The sequence below is a fragment of the Podarcis tiliguerta genome, assembly GCF_965153285.1.
Source record: "Podarcis tiliguerta genome assembly, chromosome: 3".
NCBI classification, from domain to species: domain Eukaryota; kingdom Metazoa; phylum Chordata; class Lepidosauria; order Squamata; family Lacertidae; genus Podarcis; species Podarcis tiliguerta.
In genome coordinates, this window is record NC_139536.1 from 8,064,546 (window position 1) to 8,080,268 (window position 15,723).

Here is a 15,723-nt window from a genome sequence, read left to right on the forward strand (position 1 = left end):
TGGGGGGGGGGGGGCTGAACAATTATTATTATTATTATTATTATTATTATTAAAATTGTACAGTATACCGTCCGCCCCAACCATATATTTCAAGGCAGCTCACAACCTAAAAATACAAGATAAAAAAATTCACAAAATACATAATAAAAGCAAGAACAAAAGCGGCCCCATCACCTCCCTCCCCCGCTAAACGATCGAGTTCTTACCCTTCACCCTAAAGGCCCCTTCGAAACAACACAGGAAAAGCGGCAGCGGGGTAAAAACCAGTAAAAACATAGTTACGAAAACGGGCAAGTGACGATTCATATAAACCGGGTGAAGCTAGACAGCGGCATGAACTCAGCAAAAGTAGAGGCGTCCCACGGAGAAGAAGACCTTTCGCTGTCACAGGGGTCAGAGAAACATGAAGGAAGGGGGGGGGGAATAAAAACTAAAAATTACGCCGCCTTTTCCTTTGACAAGGAGCGGGACCGCGAGTAGGTCGTGAGGAGCCCTGAGCCTCCAAGGCTAAATAAATCAACAAATAAGAGCCGCCGTCCTCTCACAACTCCACAGGGTTCTCCCCTCAGGGACGGCCCCTCGTTCCCCCTCCCTTTATAAATCCCTATTGTTTAGGCAGCCATTTCCTTCCGCCGGCCCGTTAGGCGATGTGCGCGTGCGCTGTAGCTCGCTCTCCACTTCTCCTCAACCGCCTCGCCTCGCGCTCATTGATCTAATTGCGGCGGCGGCGGCGCCGCGAGCCGAGCCGTACAAGGGCCTACCTCAAGCGCGCGCGCGCGCTAGACGTCATTTGAAGCGGCCGCCCAATCAAAAGGCGGCTGCTGCTGCTGCGGCTAAAAGCATATTAAGCCCGCGAGAATGGCTATTTGAAGGCACGGAGCAGGAGGAGGTGGGCGGGAAGGGCTGACATGTCAAGAAAGACAGCCCCCCGCGTCCAATCATGTAAGCGGCCCAAGGAGCTTTGTCCCGCCCACGCTGCGCGCGCCCGCTCACTCACTCTGGCTCTCTCTCTCCCTCCTTCCTCGCCCCCCCCCCACTACTGTCACCGCCACCCATACGGCCTTTCTTCACGTTTCCTCCCAACCAACCTCTGCGGGAGAGTTTTTAAAAAGGGGGCGTGGCCTGTCGGAAAAGCCCGCGCGCTCTCTTCATGAGTAAGCGGAGGGCGGGGCGCGGTTTGGGTGTGGGGGGAAAAGGAGTGAGGAGAAAGACGGGCGTGCCGGCCAACCAATGAGACGCCGCGCTGCCTTTTCCGCCCGCGTCCCGCGCAATGTGGTGCGTGTGTGTGTGTCTGTGTGTCCCTGGCGTTGGGTTTTCTTCCACTCTCCCTCCTCTCTCTCTCTCTTGCCCACCCCACTCGTCTTCCGTCACCCGCTCGGAGCCAATGGGGCGGCGAGGCGGTTTGGGGCGGAGGCTCCGCGCACACGCCCCGCCCCGCCCCTCCCGCGCGCTCCGAGGCGCCATGGGCTGAAAACTAAACCGAGATGGAATCTCCCAGTCTGAACCGGTTTGAGCCGGTTCCGAGTCTGTGGCACTAGAGGAGGAGGAGGCGGAGGAGGGGGACGAGCGGAAGGAGAAGAAGCGCCGCCGCCGCCGCCGAAAGAGGGGGAGAAGGGAGAAAAGAAAAAAGGGGGGAGCGGGGGTAAAAAAAAAAGAGAGGCAGAAGAAGCCGCCGCCGCGCTTGGTCCCCTTTTGCCGCCTTTTGCCGTGTGTGTGGAGAGAGAAGGAAGGAGGGGGGGCGCTGAGGAGCGAGCTGCGTGAGGAGAAGGGGGCGCGCGCGTGTTTCCGCGAGTGCGTGTGAAAGGCGGGCGAGGGGTTCATTAAGCGCAGGAGTGGAGCGGCTGAGGAAGGGGTGGGTGGGTTTCGGGGCCGGGGAGGGGGCTAAGCCAAGGGGGATGAGCGGACCTCCGTGAGGGGACTTGGCCGACTCGCTCCACGCTCACTGGAGTTTCCTTGAGGACACCCCCCAAAAAAAGAATAATAATTCTGTGTGGGGCTCTTTTTTTACCCTCATAACGGGGTGGTTCGCTGAGGCGAACACCTCCTTTTGGTCCATCGTCTGCCTCCCATCTCACCTCGTTTTCGGGGGACGAGGTGTTGTGTTTGTCTTGTAGGCCCCAACCGAAGGGGTTGGCCCATCTCCCTTCCAAGCAGCGTGGCTGCCTCACCTGCGCTGGAGGCTTCTTGAAACCGCTTTTTTTAAAAGAGAGAGAGAGAAATATATATACATACATATATCTATCTATATATATTTATAGTTTTGCCGTGTGTTTCTGTATATATACGCGAGCGTGAGAGAGTATAGCGTCCCCATACAACTGAATCTCGAGGAAAGGGCGGGAGAGGCAGGAAAAAGGGGGAGGAGAGAGAGAGGGCCCAGGAGTTGCCCCTTCCCCTCTTGTTAGACGAAGCAATCCTCTCTTGTCTTATTGCCCCTTTTGTATTATTCTCCCCCCCCCCTCTCTTTTTGTCGTGGGGTGGGGAGCAGGAAGGGGGGGGTGTTGGAGGTGTGTGCATGTGTTTGAATGGGTGGCAAAGCCCTGATCCTCCATGTGGGTGTGTTAGCAACTTTCTGAGTTTGGGAGGCAGAAAGTGACTTTTTGAGTGTGTGCGTTGGGTGGGTGTGTTTTCTTTCCCAGGCTCCCCCCTCCCTTCCTAGTAATTCACCCATTCTGCCCCCGACCCCCTTCTTTTTCGTAGCAAGTCCAGTGGGGCTTCTTTTGTTGTTGTTGTGGTTGTTGGGGGCCGAGGGTGGGTGGGCTTGGAAGAAGCAGACTTTTCGGGGGCGCATGTAAAAATAGACGCTTTGTTTCTCCAGTGTGTGTGTGTGTGTTGTTTGCAGGGGGGGGGAGTTGAAAAGGAAGAAAGGCTGGACAGGTCTTTTCACCCCACTCCTCCTCCTCCTACTTCTTGGCTTTGCTTGGATTTTTTATTTTTTTAGTTTTTATTGTTGCTCTCCGCTCCCTCTCTACGAGAAGTAGCTGTGATACTCAATTAGGTAAGTGAGAGTTCATCTGTGAAACTTGTGCATGATGGTACACCAGTGGGAGATTGGATTGGGAAAGGTGGGGAGGGAGGACTGGAGAAGAAAGTAGGGAGTGGATACAATCCCAGGGGGGTGAAGTTTTATGGCGGGGCGGGGGAGAACTTCATGCATTTTAGGATGCAGTATTTGGACAAGCGGAAAGTATGGAAATAGCAACGGTGTGAAGCCCTGGAAGTGATGTTGCGTGCTAATCTCAAGGCCTAAACGTTATGTTGATGAACTCATTGTTTTCCTAGGAGAAAGCAGTGATGGGGTGGAGGATGGATGTGTTTTAGAAAACAAATTCCGGGGCCTCTTCCATGGGGTAGGGGGTGTAAGATGTGGGCATGGCTAAGCGTGGAGAGGTGTGCTGTGAAGCCTCATGGAAAAGGGGGGGAAGGAAAGGGGGTGTGTATGCAAACCAAGGCCACGAGCCTTGGAAAGAGAAACCTCTCTTTGGGGTTGGCCTTCGTCTGGATCCTGCCTTGATCTAAATAAAGCGTGGGAGCTGTTGGAAGGACGAGAAACGAAGGCCTTGAAGTAATTGGATGGGGAAGGCGAGTCCGAAAGGTCCCAGCAAGCCAAAGCCATCCCTGGAGGATGGAGCAAAGCAGCAAGTGTGGGGTTGGGAAACTGGAGCTTGGGTGGGCAAAACGCAACGCGGATAGGAGGAGGGAGGCGGCCTGGCGGGAGATTAGAGGTAGGGCCTCCTCCTTTCGGTGGGGGGAAGTATATTGGGGGGGGGGGTGCTGGAGAGCGGGTGGAGAAATTAAGGAGCATAATCTGAATTATTGGGAGTGGAAGTTTCCAGAAATATATTTGTGCCTCTCTCACTGTGCAGCACTATTGAAACGTCCGTCTGGATCACGTGGGGGCCCTGTATAGAAAGCAGGGATAGAGGAGGGAGGGGCTGCAGTGGCCCAGCTGCTCTTTACGGCTGTCGGGGAGGAAAGGCAACAAAAATCTCTTTAAAGCTTCGCGTGCCCGGGGCTAGTGACCCTTGTTAGATATTTTGGGCGGTTTGGGGTTGTTGTTCTTTTAAGTGCAGATCGTAAGCGCTAGCTGTGTGTCGGTAGTAGCAGCAGCGTGAATGTTGCATGTGCTGCAGTGTGTCTGCTGTTTGGCGAAGGGCGGCAGCCGAGGCCTTTCCAGTGGGTGGGTGTGTAACTGCCGTCTTCGGATGTACCCCATGTGCTGCATCTGTTTACGTTACGTATCTATTACTGGTTTCAGCGTGCCTCCTCTAATTCACGTTTTTCTGTAATCGGAAGTTAATGCCTTGTTTCGAGGAAACGTTAGCGAAGCATTTATAGGGGGAGGGGCAGACTGCAGTCCAAAGTTTCGTATTCTGCAGCCTCCTGTAGGTTTCTGGTTGTGTGCAGATTGGTTTAACTTTCCTGAAAATGTACGGGCTTTCTGATGTGGGCAGGACTTAGAACTTTGGAGAGCTTACTTTCGGTAACGCTGGTCTGATAGCTGTTTTGTAATCAGTTAGTGGCAGTAAGTACCTCAGTGAATACTGCTTTGAACGTCAACAGGATTGATATATTGTGAGCTCTGTAATTGACCATTTGTTTTCTCAATGTGGTAGTTGTTTTTCTGATAAAACTCAACAAAAGTGTGCATTTAAAAAGTGGCAGTAAAGTTGCTAACGAACTTGGAGGAATTGAGTGCAAAGGGAGGAACCAATTTTCACAATCTAGGTAAGGTTAATGATATGGAACAAATCGCATAGGTATACAGCAAAAGCTAGCCCTTTGAAAACCTTTCTTTATTGACAGCATGTGTTCCAAATGGTATTCCTTGGGCAGATGGTTAGATAGGGTTCACATGTAATATAATAGCTTATTTGGATAGAAATTATGTGACGTTTCTAGTATTCTATATCTTAAACTTCTTTGCATTCCAGTGACTTTCAGTCTAGATTCATTAATGTATTTATTGAACTTACCGCTCATATACGTGCACTTGATGCATTCTAGCCTTTCCCACCCATTACTGTACTTTAAAATGACCTATCTGATCTAAAGAGATTACAAGTGGCAAAGTGCTCTTGTCTTTCTGCATTTGCAAGACTTATAAGACCTAACATGCAGTTTTGTGTGTTTTAGTTGGAGGTGGAAGATGCATGAAAACTGTTTCTGAGCTGTTGTGTGTAACTGTCTAGTCAGGAACAGTAGATGCAACAATAAAGGGTGTGTGGCCAAGCATAGAAGAGGTGTGGTAATTTGATACTTGGAGCTAGGGATCTTAAGGAAAGTACTACCAAATATGGGAGGTAGCCTTAGTTTTTGTTCTAAATAGTAATATTGTGAGAAATTGAACACTTAAATTGTTATGTAGTAAGTAGCAATAGCATTGTGGATGTAAACCATAACTGCTGTGCTTATATCTAATTAAATATAGTGTGTTCTTCAGAAAACAAATTTGTTTCTTTGCTTGTCACTATTATGGTTATGATGGTTAATGCAGCCCAGACCAATGCAAATGTACCGTAATCCCAATGAGTTCAATGCACTTTTTTTCTAAGTGTGTGATGAGTAGCCTTAGTTTGCCATTTATTCCAGTTCACCAGGCTGTCTTCAGCAACAGTTGTTGTCCATTAACTATTTAGCTATGATTTTATTCTGCTCAACTGGTTAATGCTGATCTTGTGCTGTAAGTCCCACTGTCAAAACTTGTATATGTATTTCTGTAAGAATTTAATCCTTTAGGACATTTAGGCTGTCCTTATTACAGTCATGTGGGAGTAAACCTTGATGTGGCTGACTTCTGAGTAGATATGTTTAGGGGTGCACTGTGTTTTTGGTAAAGTTTCCAGAGTGTGATGTTAAGGTTTCTGAGTGGGACACCATATTAATGTTACTGTATAGCAGGATTAGCACCACTTTTTCAGCTTTGATCAAATTTTATGCATGCCTGCTGTCTACTTCTCTGGATGGTAGGTTGAGAAGACTGTTATGGGGTAATAGCAAATCCTGTTGCCTTTAACTGCTGTTCACTCAGTGATATGTTCTGGTAGACTTAGTTGTTCAACATAAATAATTTCATGTGTTAATGATCTTCTTGGGTCAGTAAGTTAGCATTCCCCCCTGCCTCCCCCCCCCCCCACTTTAAAAATCAGTCAATGCTTTATTCTTGTTTCTTTTGACCATTTCTCTTACACTTTACATTATTAATTTATTGTGGCTCAGGGAGAACCGGAATCAGATGCCACTCTTCCACATTTTAAAATACTTCAGCATTTGGTGTAATGAACACATATTGTGACTCATTAACTCCTGGTTTAAGCACTAGCATTATTTTATTTTGAAGTTAACCAGGCATAAGTTTATTTCTGTGTAGTGTTACAAAATTTAGTATGACAACTATGGTTGGCTTACACTGAAGAAAAAGTTCAACATTTGAATATGTTACCAGTAGTAAAAGATGGGAGCTGAAGTGGTCTTAAAGGCAGTTGGGAATAACTTTGAATTTCTATGATATTAAACATAAGTAAATTCTGTAACTTGATTTCTTTCTTTAAATTTGCAGTAATCTATGCCAGCAATTATGACAATGTTAGCAGACCATGCAGCACGGCAGCTGCTGGATTTCAACCAGAAATTGGATATAAATCTGTTGGATAATGTGGTGAACTGCCTGTATCATGGAGAAGGAGCCCAGGTACAGTATATGTTTGAGAACTAGAAACCTGCAGTTTATTATGTCTAAAGCATATCTGTAGAGGAAAAAATAGCTGGTTCTCTTGAAGATGCTAGTAAAACTTGACTAGCAGTCAAGCTGCATCTGAAGAGAATAAGCCAGCAGGAATGCTACAGTTACGTTGAAAAATACCTTGGTGGCTTGTCTTGTTTTTCATGCCAGTAACAGAAAGTTGGAATGTGACTGAATTTACTATTGTTTGTTTCTTTTAATTTTTTAGAGATAAGTGTTCTGGTCCAGTTTTATGTCCCATTTATTCATAGGACTTTTAAGTGGAAGGCAAATTGCTGTCTCCTTTGCCTATAGTATGTCTGTGTCTCTGAAGTAGTTTAAATGTTTATTATGTGATCTCTTCCAAATTCTGTGTAATCTGCTTTTATACTTCTAAAGTGCTTAGAAGCATATTTTGACATCAAACTTAAAAAGAGCCACTGAAATCAGACTGGGCAGTCAGTCAAAGTCCTCTGATAGGGCAGTGAGCATCCCATTCTGCTGCCTAGACAGAAACTTGTCAGACCTTCTGTATATACCCCAATCTGCAGCCATAAACACACTGGTCTCTGCTTGAGGTACCCTTCATCTTGTTCCTCATCCCTCCATATCTCTGAACAGTGGCCTTCCCAGATGTTGGACTTCAGTTCCCATAATTCCTAGTCAGCATAGCCAATGGTCCAGGATGATGGGAGTTGTAGTCCAACAATATCTGAAGGATGGTCTAATCCAGGCATCCCCAAACTCGGCCCGTTAGCTGTTTTTGGGACAACAACTCCCATTATCCCTAACTAACAGAACCAGTGGTCAGGGATGATGGGAATTGTAGTCCCAAAACATCTGGAAGGCCGAGTTTGGGGGTACCTGGTCTAATCCATTGCTTTTTCTCCACTACTCATGTTTGCATCCTAAGTTGTTGGACTGAGCTGAATAGTCCAGCTGGACTAGTTTTTATGTAGTTTGGCACACTTGCAGGTCAGAATGATTTGGCCAGATATAAATTCCCCTCCTGGACTTGTGGCAGAGTTGCAGCATGTTTAGTGGCATCAGTGAAGCAGAATTGCAGAAGAACATAAAAGGGGTTCTGTTTTAAATTGGCAAGCACTTAAAGCTTGAAGGCTCCACAATCTTTTGTTTGGGGAAGATGTGCACTATAGAAGCATTTCTCTGAATCAGTATTTGCTTTCCTCTCTAGTTGAGGCATTCACCATGGTGAGTGGGAAGGTATGAATTAAACACTAGAACTTCAGACCCTGAGTAGTTCTACCAGGCAACTGAAAGGTATACAATAGATTGGGATTCAGAGCACCAGGAACCTATTTCTCTTAAGATGGTTCTTGGCAGCTGATTCTGAAGTTGATATTCAAGTTGGTGGTTCGCAATACCCCTTCACCCCACCCCAAATACACACACACTCTCAAGTTCCATGCCTTGCATCTTTGACAGCAGCTTGCTGTAGGGTGTCTTGCATAGTTGCATCATGCCTTGGAAAGTAGTGATCAGATTTCTAGAATTGAGTGTCTCTGTTCCAGTCTAATTTTAGGGTGTTTCTTTCTTTCTAGTGGATCTCTGAACAAAAGTGTAGTGATTTGTATACAGTTGGAAAAGTTTGTACAAGTGTGTGGTCCCAATTCAGATCATTCAGGGTACTAGTGGAAGCCATCTCAAGGACTCCCATTAGGAGAACTGGGTTTTCCCCAACCTCTTCTCTCCTGTCTGCCCCATATATCTCCCAAATCTGCTCTGGGGGTTAGGGAAACCCCCCCCAACAGTGTGGTTGGGGAGGAGAGCAGAGATGGTTCCAACTGTCAAGAAGTACCACTGTTTGCCTTTTATACCTGTCATAGGTGTTATAAAATTTATGTCTTGAAATTCAGATGATCTTAGTCCTACATTAGTTTGGAGTAAATTTTTGTGTGCTTGTTCTCTGTTAAATAAAAATGTACCATCAATGTTAGTTTTTATTTGCTATCGGTGGTTGAGAAACAACTATGAAACCTTTTTTCTTTTTGTATCTTAAAAGCTGTTTTGAAATGAGTAGAAATAAAGATTATACCTTGGACTTTCAAAAGCATATTTAGTAGTATTGGCAGATTCCTTACTGTAGATCAATATTCTATCCTAGCTAGAGAATTTTCGATAAAGACACACAATTGCCTAAAATTTGCCCACCATGAAAAGTGCATTTAATTACTTAACCAGTAATTCCCAAGCACTGTGCCAGGGTGTGCTAGTGTACTGTGAGAGCACAGTGATTGTCCCACGTGAAAGAAATGTAATCATTGAAGCCTCTTGTTCTCTCAAAGTACCATCTGCAGAGCAGGCTGCCTACTGTGTGCCCTATAAGATACACTGCTCTGGCCTTGCCACCTCCTGGTCAATCTCTGTTGGGGACAGGGCATTTGCTTTAAATATCTGTCTCAGATATGACTGGATTATCTAGACAATTCTGATGCAAAAAACCCAGTAACAGGAGCTGTCTTCAGGGAAGGCTGCTGGTGATGTTTGCTTGAGTTGCTGCTTTGGGCAAATAATAATAATAATAATAATAATATAATAATAAATTTTATTTATATCCCGCCCTCCCCAGCCGAAGCCGGGCTCAGGGCGGCTAAGAACAATATCTCTTTTCATTTAAGAAGCACAGCCTGGTTAATGGCCTGCAGAGAAATGTGGGTAGTGAAGTGATTTCTGGTACTGCAATGAATTATTATTTATTTATTTATTTATTTTATTTTATTACCCCTCCCATCTCACTGGGTTCCCTCAGCCACTCTGGGCGGCTTCCAACAAAATATAAAAATACGAGATATTAAACATAAACTTTGCTATACAGGGGTGTCTTCAGATATCTTCTAAAAGTTGTGTACAGTCATACCTCGGGTTGAATATGCTTCGTGTTGAGTGCGTTCGAGTTGCGCTCCGCGGCAACCCGGAAGTAACAGAGCGTGTTAATTCTGGGTTTTGCTGCATGTGCAGATGTTCAAAATGACATCGTGCGCAGAAGCGCCGTCACTAGTTACGTTTGCTTCGGGATGCAAACGGGGCTCCGGAACGGATCCCATTCGCATCCTGAGGTACCACTGTAGTTTTTTTTATCTCCTTGACATCTGATGGGAGGGTGTTCACAGGGTGGGTGCCACTGCTGAGAAGTGTGCATCTAATTTTTAAAGCCGAAAAAAGTTTGCCTCAGCTATCCAAAATTTGGGAAGTAATGTTGTAAAACCATGTGCGATAAGCTGTTTTGAAAGCTGTTAACTCATTGTGTCCGCTTTTCTAGCAAAGGATGGCACAGGAGGTCTTGACTCACTTAAAGGAGCACCCTGATGCATGGACAAGAGTTGATACTATTTTGGAATTCTCTCAGAATATGAACACCAAAGTAAGTATAGGATATCCAATTGATCTTGACCTTTCTTCCACTCAGGCTTTGAGGAAGGTATCTCAATTTTTAGATTTAGCATTTGTTTAACTTTTTTTATTGCTTCTTCAATCCTTTAGTCTGATCCATAAGGTTGTCAGTTACTTTTTCTTATAAAAGGCTTGAAAAATTATAAGTCACTTGGGAATTGTATAAAAACTCTTGTTGAATTATGAACAGATTTGAGTGTTATAAAATCTTATAGCCGTATCATGTCTTTAGATAATGTGTTTGGCTTTCATTTCTGTTAATGAGAGCCATGTGCACTTAACTGAGGGCAAAATACATCCCTCAATATTTTTTTGAAAGACTGGTATTGTCCTGCGCAGTTTAAAGCAGGCTAGGCACCCCAGACACTTCAGTTGAATACAATCTGTAGTTGCTTGCAGTACAGTTAATCAAACCATACCATCAGGATAGTCTGGCTAAAGTAGACATTCTTCAGCCTACTGCAACTATGTTTTTGCTTCAGAAACTTTAAAGGTTTAAATATGAGTTGCCAAACATGTGAAAGTGGTTGTCATATAGTTGGAGAAACTTTTGCATGGCCACATTCATTGAACACACAAAATTTGCCATAACTTGTGTTGAGATAGAAAACAGCCATGCTGATTAGTTCCTTCAGAATTCGGATGGCACTTAGGAAAGTCTTAACTTTTTTGGGAAGAAAAAGGCTTTGTAAATTTTAGGGCAAAGTTAAGAACTTCCTCAAAGTACTAAATTTAAGTAACCATGTTTGCCTGTTTGCTTGCCTGGTAAACTTTGCTTTTTATACTCACAGACATTACTAATGTTAAAGTTGATTTTATCAACAGTATTTTTTAAAACTCAAATTTGTCTTGTGAAAAATGAGATGATTAGAGGAACAGAAAGAAAGCAACAGGTAAAGAATTCTTCAATTTACATAAATTGCAAATGATTTGGTGCTAAATTTATGCACTATGACATTTGGCTTTTATGCAGTCATTTTTTTTCTTAAAGCTGTTAACACTACCTGATATTAATCATAATGTTCCATTATGTTGATTGCTTGTAATAGGAAGAAAAGGGGTGTCTTCCTGTGCAACTGACACAGCTAGGCTTTGACGGCAGGCCTCCACAAGGTCTACCCTTTTGATTCCCTTTAACTGAATTCTGTTCATCAATTGCTTTTTTTCCTTGTTTTGGTTTCTTGGGTGGTGGGGTGGGTATGGGTTTTGTACATAGAATAAGTGTCCCATTAAAAATTTCTGCCACAGGGATCATTGTATTAAAATATTTTCCTTAATCTGTAATTTCTGTCCCATCTTTTGCCTACATAAATAAAATTTTGAGGCTTAAAATATAACAAAAATGGGAGGGGGAAAACTATAAAACCCTGGATTGTTTTGTACGCATATTTTTATAGGTAGTCCTGAGAACTTCTTTTTGCAAGATATTTGCTACAGGAATGTAACACCTATTAATTTTGGAGAGAGAGAAATAGCTGTAATATATGTTGGCTGCTGTCATAACAATAAGAAGAGAAAACAAACTGGTCATAATGCAACTTGATTATTTTCCCTCCCTACTATACTAGGTCTGCATTGCATGTTATATGCACACATGTGTTGGTGCATGTGCATGCATGCTACTCATGGAAGAGAGATGTCTCATGTTACATGGAAGCATAGAAAAAAAGATGCAAGAGTCACTGCATCTATCACTGTTTACATGTAGCCTGTAAATTAGTTCTTAGTGTGTTTGTGTGGTTACCAGTAGTTTGCTAGGGGAGGAATTAAGTGTATGAGCGTTGCATGAATAAGGTTCTAGGTCAGTCTCTGGTATCTCCAGCTAACAGGATCCTGGAAAGACCCTTTGCTTGGGTCCTATGAGAGCCATTGCCAGCCACTAGACCATACTGGGTTGGGCTGGTTTAGGTTTGATTTGGTAAAATACATTGTATATTCATTGTGATTATTCTTAAATCTCATTGCTTTGTTAGTAAAGTGGGAATAGAATCAGAAGATGCTTCAACGTGAAGATGAGACAGGGAAAATTACAGTTGAAACTGTTGGTGAATGTGTTGACAGACTAGCCAAAATTTCACATGCTCATAATCTTATGTCATCTCATCTCTTCTACCAAATAGCCTTCTGAACCAGGCAGAATGGAGGAATGTATACCTGCCATTCATCGTCTCTAGGCCTTGCCACAGGGTGGGAATGTGGTAGTTCTGAAGTATAGTAACACCCTTTCTGGCCTTCCATTTGACATACCTACTTGTGGCATTTAGAAACTCACTTGTTGGGAGGTTTAGGGATTTCAGGATCATTTGCTTCACTGATGGGCATCCTCTATATGTTAAAGATAGATACTTTGAGCAAGATTAGTCCCAGAGAGAATTGGGATGTGCATTAGGCAAGGGGGATATTTGCACAGATTGTGTATCACTGAGCAACTTTAAAGGGAGTTATTACAGGTGAAATCTTGCCCATAGGGAGTCACCCCATTGCGCAGATGTGGTGCATACACTGCAGTGACTGCTGATGAACAGCTTGGGAACCTATTCAGAGCTGCTTCATGAATGCCATCACTGTTCAGTAGAAATGTTTGTTCACTTGAGATTTAGGCCACAATACAAAGAAGTTATGTGCATCGGTGGGTGGGGGGGAGAAGAGAACCTCAAGCATTGCCAAAGCTTTGCTTGCTGCTTCTCTGGCACCAGTTCCTACTGCTGAGGAGGCAACCTGCAATTCAGTTTTACAAACTTAGCTCTTTACTTCAGCAATGCGACCTGCTGAAGAAACAACAAGCAAATATTCAGCTGCAGATGTTCTTTCCCACCTTTTGCATATAACTTCCTTGAATTGCATCTTCAGATTGAAATGTTTCACCGGCTTCTACAATGGAAGATCATTAACTAGGCTAGAAATATCACAGATACATAACTAAATTTACTCCTTTTATGAAGATGTGGAGTTCTAAAATATATGAACTACTAATACCTTAGAAGAGAGTGGGAAGTTAAAATGTAAACAACCATCAACCAACTGGAGAGTACAATGTAGTTTGGGACAGTCTACATTGTGCTATTTATTTAAAATGAGGCTTACATGATCCCTTTGGCTGAAATTCTAATTACCCTACTTTGTATAGACACTAACAGACTTGAAGAACTTTTATTCTCAGCCAAATCTTCACCAGCCATCAACGTTAAAACATAGATTTGCCTTTCAGGTATTGCCTCCTGTCTCCTCAGTGTTGGTTTCTGATTAAAGGGAAAGCTGCATCTCTTTGACCCCTTTTCCTCCTCTTCTCTGTGTTGTTGCTTTTAATGATGACCTTAGTCTGATACAACTTTTCATAGAGGTCTATTGGACATATTTACGTTGAGATAAATGGAATAAAATGGGTTGAAGAGCTTTTCTCATTTCCTATAAATGTATCCATTTGAACCATGCCTTTGGGAGGCTTATCTGGGTGGTAAAACAACTTTAGAAGTCTATCTAGAAATGGTGAACTTTTGACTGAGCACAAAAGTTAAACAGTAGATATAGCTGCTATAGGGGAGAGACTACTGTATCTTTTTTTAAAAAACAACAACAACAACCTATGAGCTGTCTTGCTGTTCCTTAAGTACACACCAGTGAAGTGCAGAAAATACATCCTTCAGAAAGTGTTGGTAGATGTAATGTTAAGCCCTGGTCTTAACAGCTCAAGTGCCAGGAAGCCCATGCTCATCCAAGTTGCTAAACTTGGTTGTGTGCTTGAACTTGTGAGCAGTCATTTAGGCTATTCATTTTTATGTGGCTGCCATTTTTCCCCTTACAGATAAGTCATTTGGCTTTGCAAAACATTTTTTTTGTTTCCCTTTCTAATGTAACCATGATCAGAAGCAGCAGGACTTTAGAATATAAGAGGGTAAAATAAGGAAAATGCATGGGAAAAGCTCAATAAATGGGTGAATAGACTTGTTTTTAACAGACTTAATCTTAGATGTTAAGTGTGAATGATGTCAGCTTGAATGAGAATCCTGAAAGCTATTGTTAAATCATCCAGCATACTCACATGTTTCACTTCTCCAATTTTCAGTATTATGGCCTGCAGATCTTGGAAAACGTGATAAAAACAAGATGGAAGATTCTTCCAAGAACCCAGTGTGAAGGTAGATATGAGTGACTACTTTGTACAGTTTAGACCAGGGGTGTCAAACTCAAATTCATCGGGGGCCGCATCAGCAGTTTGGTCACCCTCAAAGGGCTGGTTCGAGTTCGAGTGTCTTCAAAGCCCATGACACCTTTAACAGCTGGATTAAGTAATGCAGAGCTTCTGGCTCATGGAACACTAGACCTTGATTTCATCTGAATACATATATGAATATAAAAATTGTTTCCTATTTGGCTTGGTGTTTAAGTTACACAAGATGTGCAGGTTTTAATTTTTCTCATTCCCCAAATTTTAATCGAGCGTTTGTTTGGATTTTCCCCCCTTTGCTACCTACCCTAACCCTTTGAGGAGGGCGGGAACTGATGGCCGGACCCTGTAATAACATTGAGGAAAAAATTGCATGATGTGTAAATACCCTAAAAAATAAACCAATTCCTTATCAGCCTTTTTTCCATATATAAATTTTTGCAACGCGCACCCTGCGGAAGCCGCACCTGACGTTATTTACAAAACATGCACTTGCGTATCGAATTTGCTTTTGAATCACGAATCCCCAGAGGCGGAGGATGCTGTTCATTGGGCAGCGCGGAAACGCGCCTAAAGAAATAAAGAAAAGCAAAGCAAAAGCACGCTGCCCCGAGTATTCACAGGGCGCGCTCCCGAAACACAAGCGCGCTCTCGGTCTCCCTCTCTGCAAGGCGTGCGAAGCCAGCTCTGCCCTTCTCCGCATTCCACCTCGCGCAGGCGCGCTGCGCTCCCGCCGGGACTTATTTCACCCCGGCGAGCCCGAAAAGAAGTTGAGAGCAGCAGCAGCGGCCTCCCATATCCAACCCCGCCCTCGCCGTGTCAAATAAGTCTCAGCTAGGTAGCTGGAGGAGGGGGAGGCCGGCGCCTGCGCAGAAGGGACCCGAGGCGCCCTGCGCGCGCGCCGCAGCCCAAGCTTCCCTCACAGATATATATAGACCAGACTACACGGGCCACATGATGAGGTCTGGCGGGCCGGATTCGGCCCGCGGGCCTTGTGTTTGACACCCGTGGTTTAGACTCACTGATGCTCGTATGGTATGTTTTTGGATATTGCACTGGGGTAGTTCCTAATAGATCAGGTATTGGACCTTGTGTCAGTGTATGATAATGAAGTCATGTAGATTTTTAAAAATACTGTGGGATGAATGGAGACGCAAATTTTAACATGTCCTGATTTCCAAAAGTGGCCACTGATTAAACTTCAAATGACTGTCCTGATGCAATATAACTACTCTCTTCTCACCCCCCCCCCCATTTTTTAGCTGCTTATTTCATTGGAAATCAAGCTCCTTATCCAAATTTAAAACAGCTGTGTTTGGCCAGTGAATTATAATGCATAGCTGCTTGATTTCTCCCCAATCCTGGCACTGCTGTTTTGAGCAAACAGCATTGTTTTCACCAAAGCAAAGTACGTTTAGACAGCTGT

At 44.0% G+C, this 15,723-nt stretch overlaps 1 protein-coding gene across 7 annotated transcripts in view; it reads left to right on the forward strand.

The window, feature by feature from the left end:
- Positions 1-865: 865 nt before the first annotated feature.
- The window catches only part of XPO1 (exportin 1), a 40,570-nt gene continuing 25,712 nt past the window's right edge, over positions 866-15,723 (forward strand). Inside the window, exons 1-5 of one of the 7 annotated variants that reach the window (XM_083432534.1) lie at positions 1,477-2,998; positions 6,560-6,691; positions 10,002-10,103; positions 11,182-11,245; positions 14,196-14,268. Coding sequence is in view for 4 of the 7 variants with exons in the window: in XM_083432531.1 (XP_083288657.1) it covers positions 6,566-6,691; positions 10,002-10,103; positions 14,196-14,268 (301 nt within the window). In the remaining 3 variants the exon portion in view is untranslated. Of the gene's footprint in view, positions 2,999-3,446; positions 3,566-3,761; positions 5,967-6,559; positions 6,692-10,001; positions 10,104-10,184; positions 11,026-11,181; positions 11,246-14,195; positions 14,269-15,723 lie in introns of those variants that run through there. The other 6 variants (XM_083432535.1, XM_083432531.1, XM_083432530.1 and 3 more) reach the window with 6 other exon arrangements.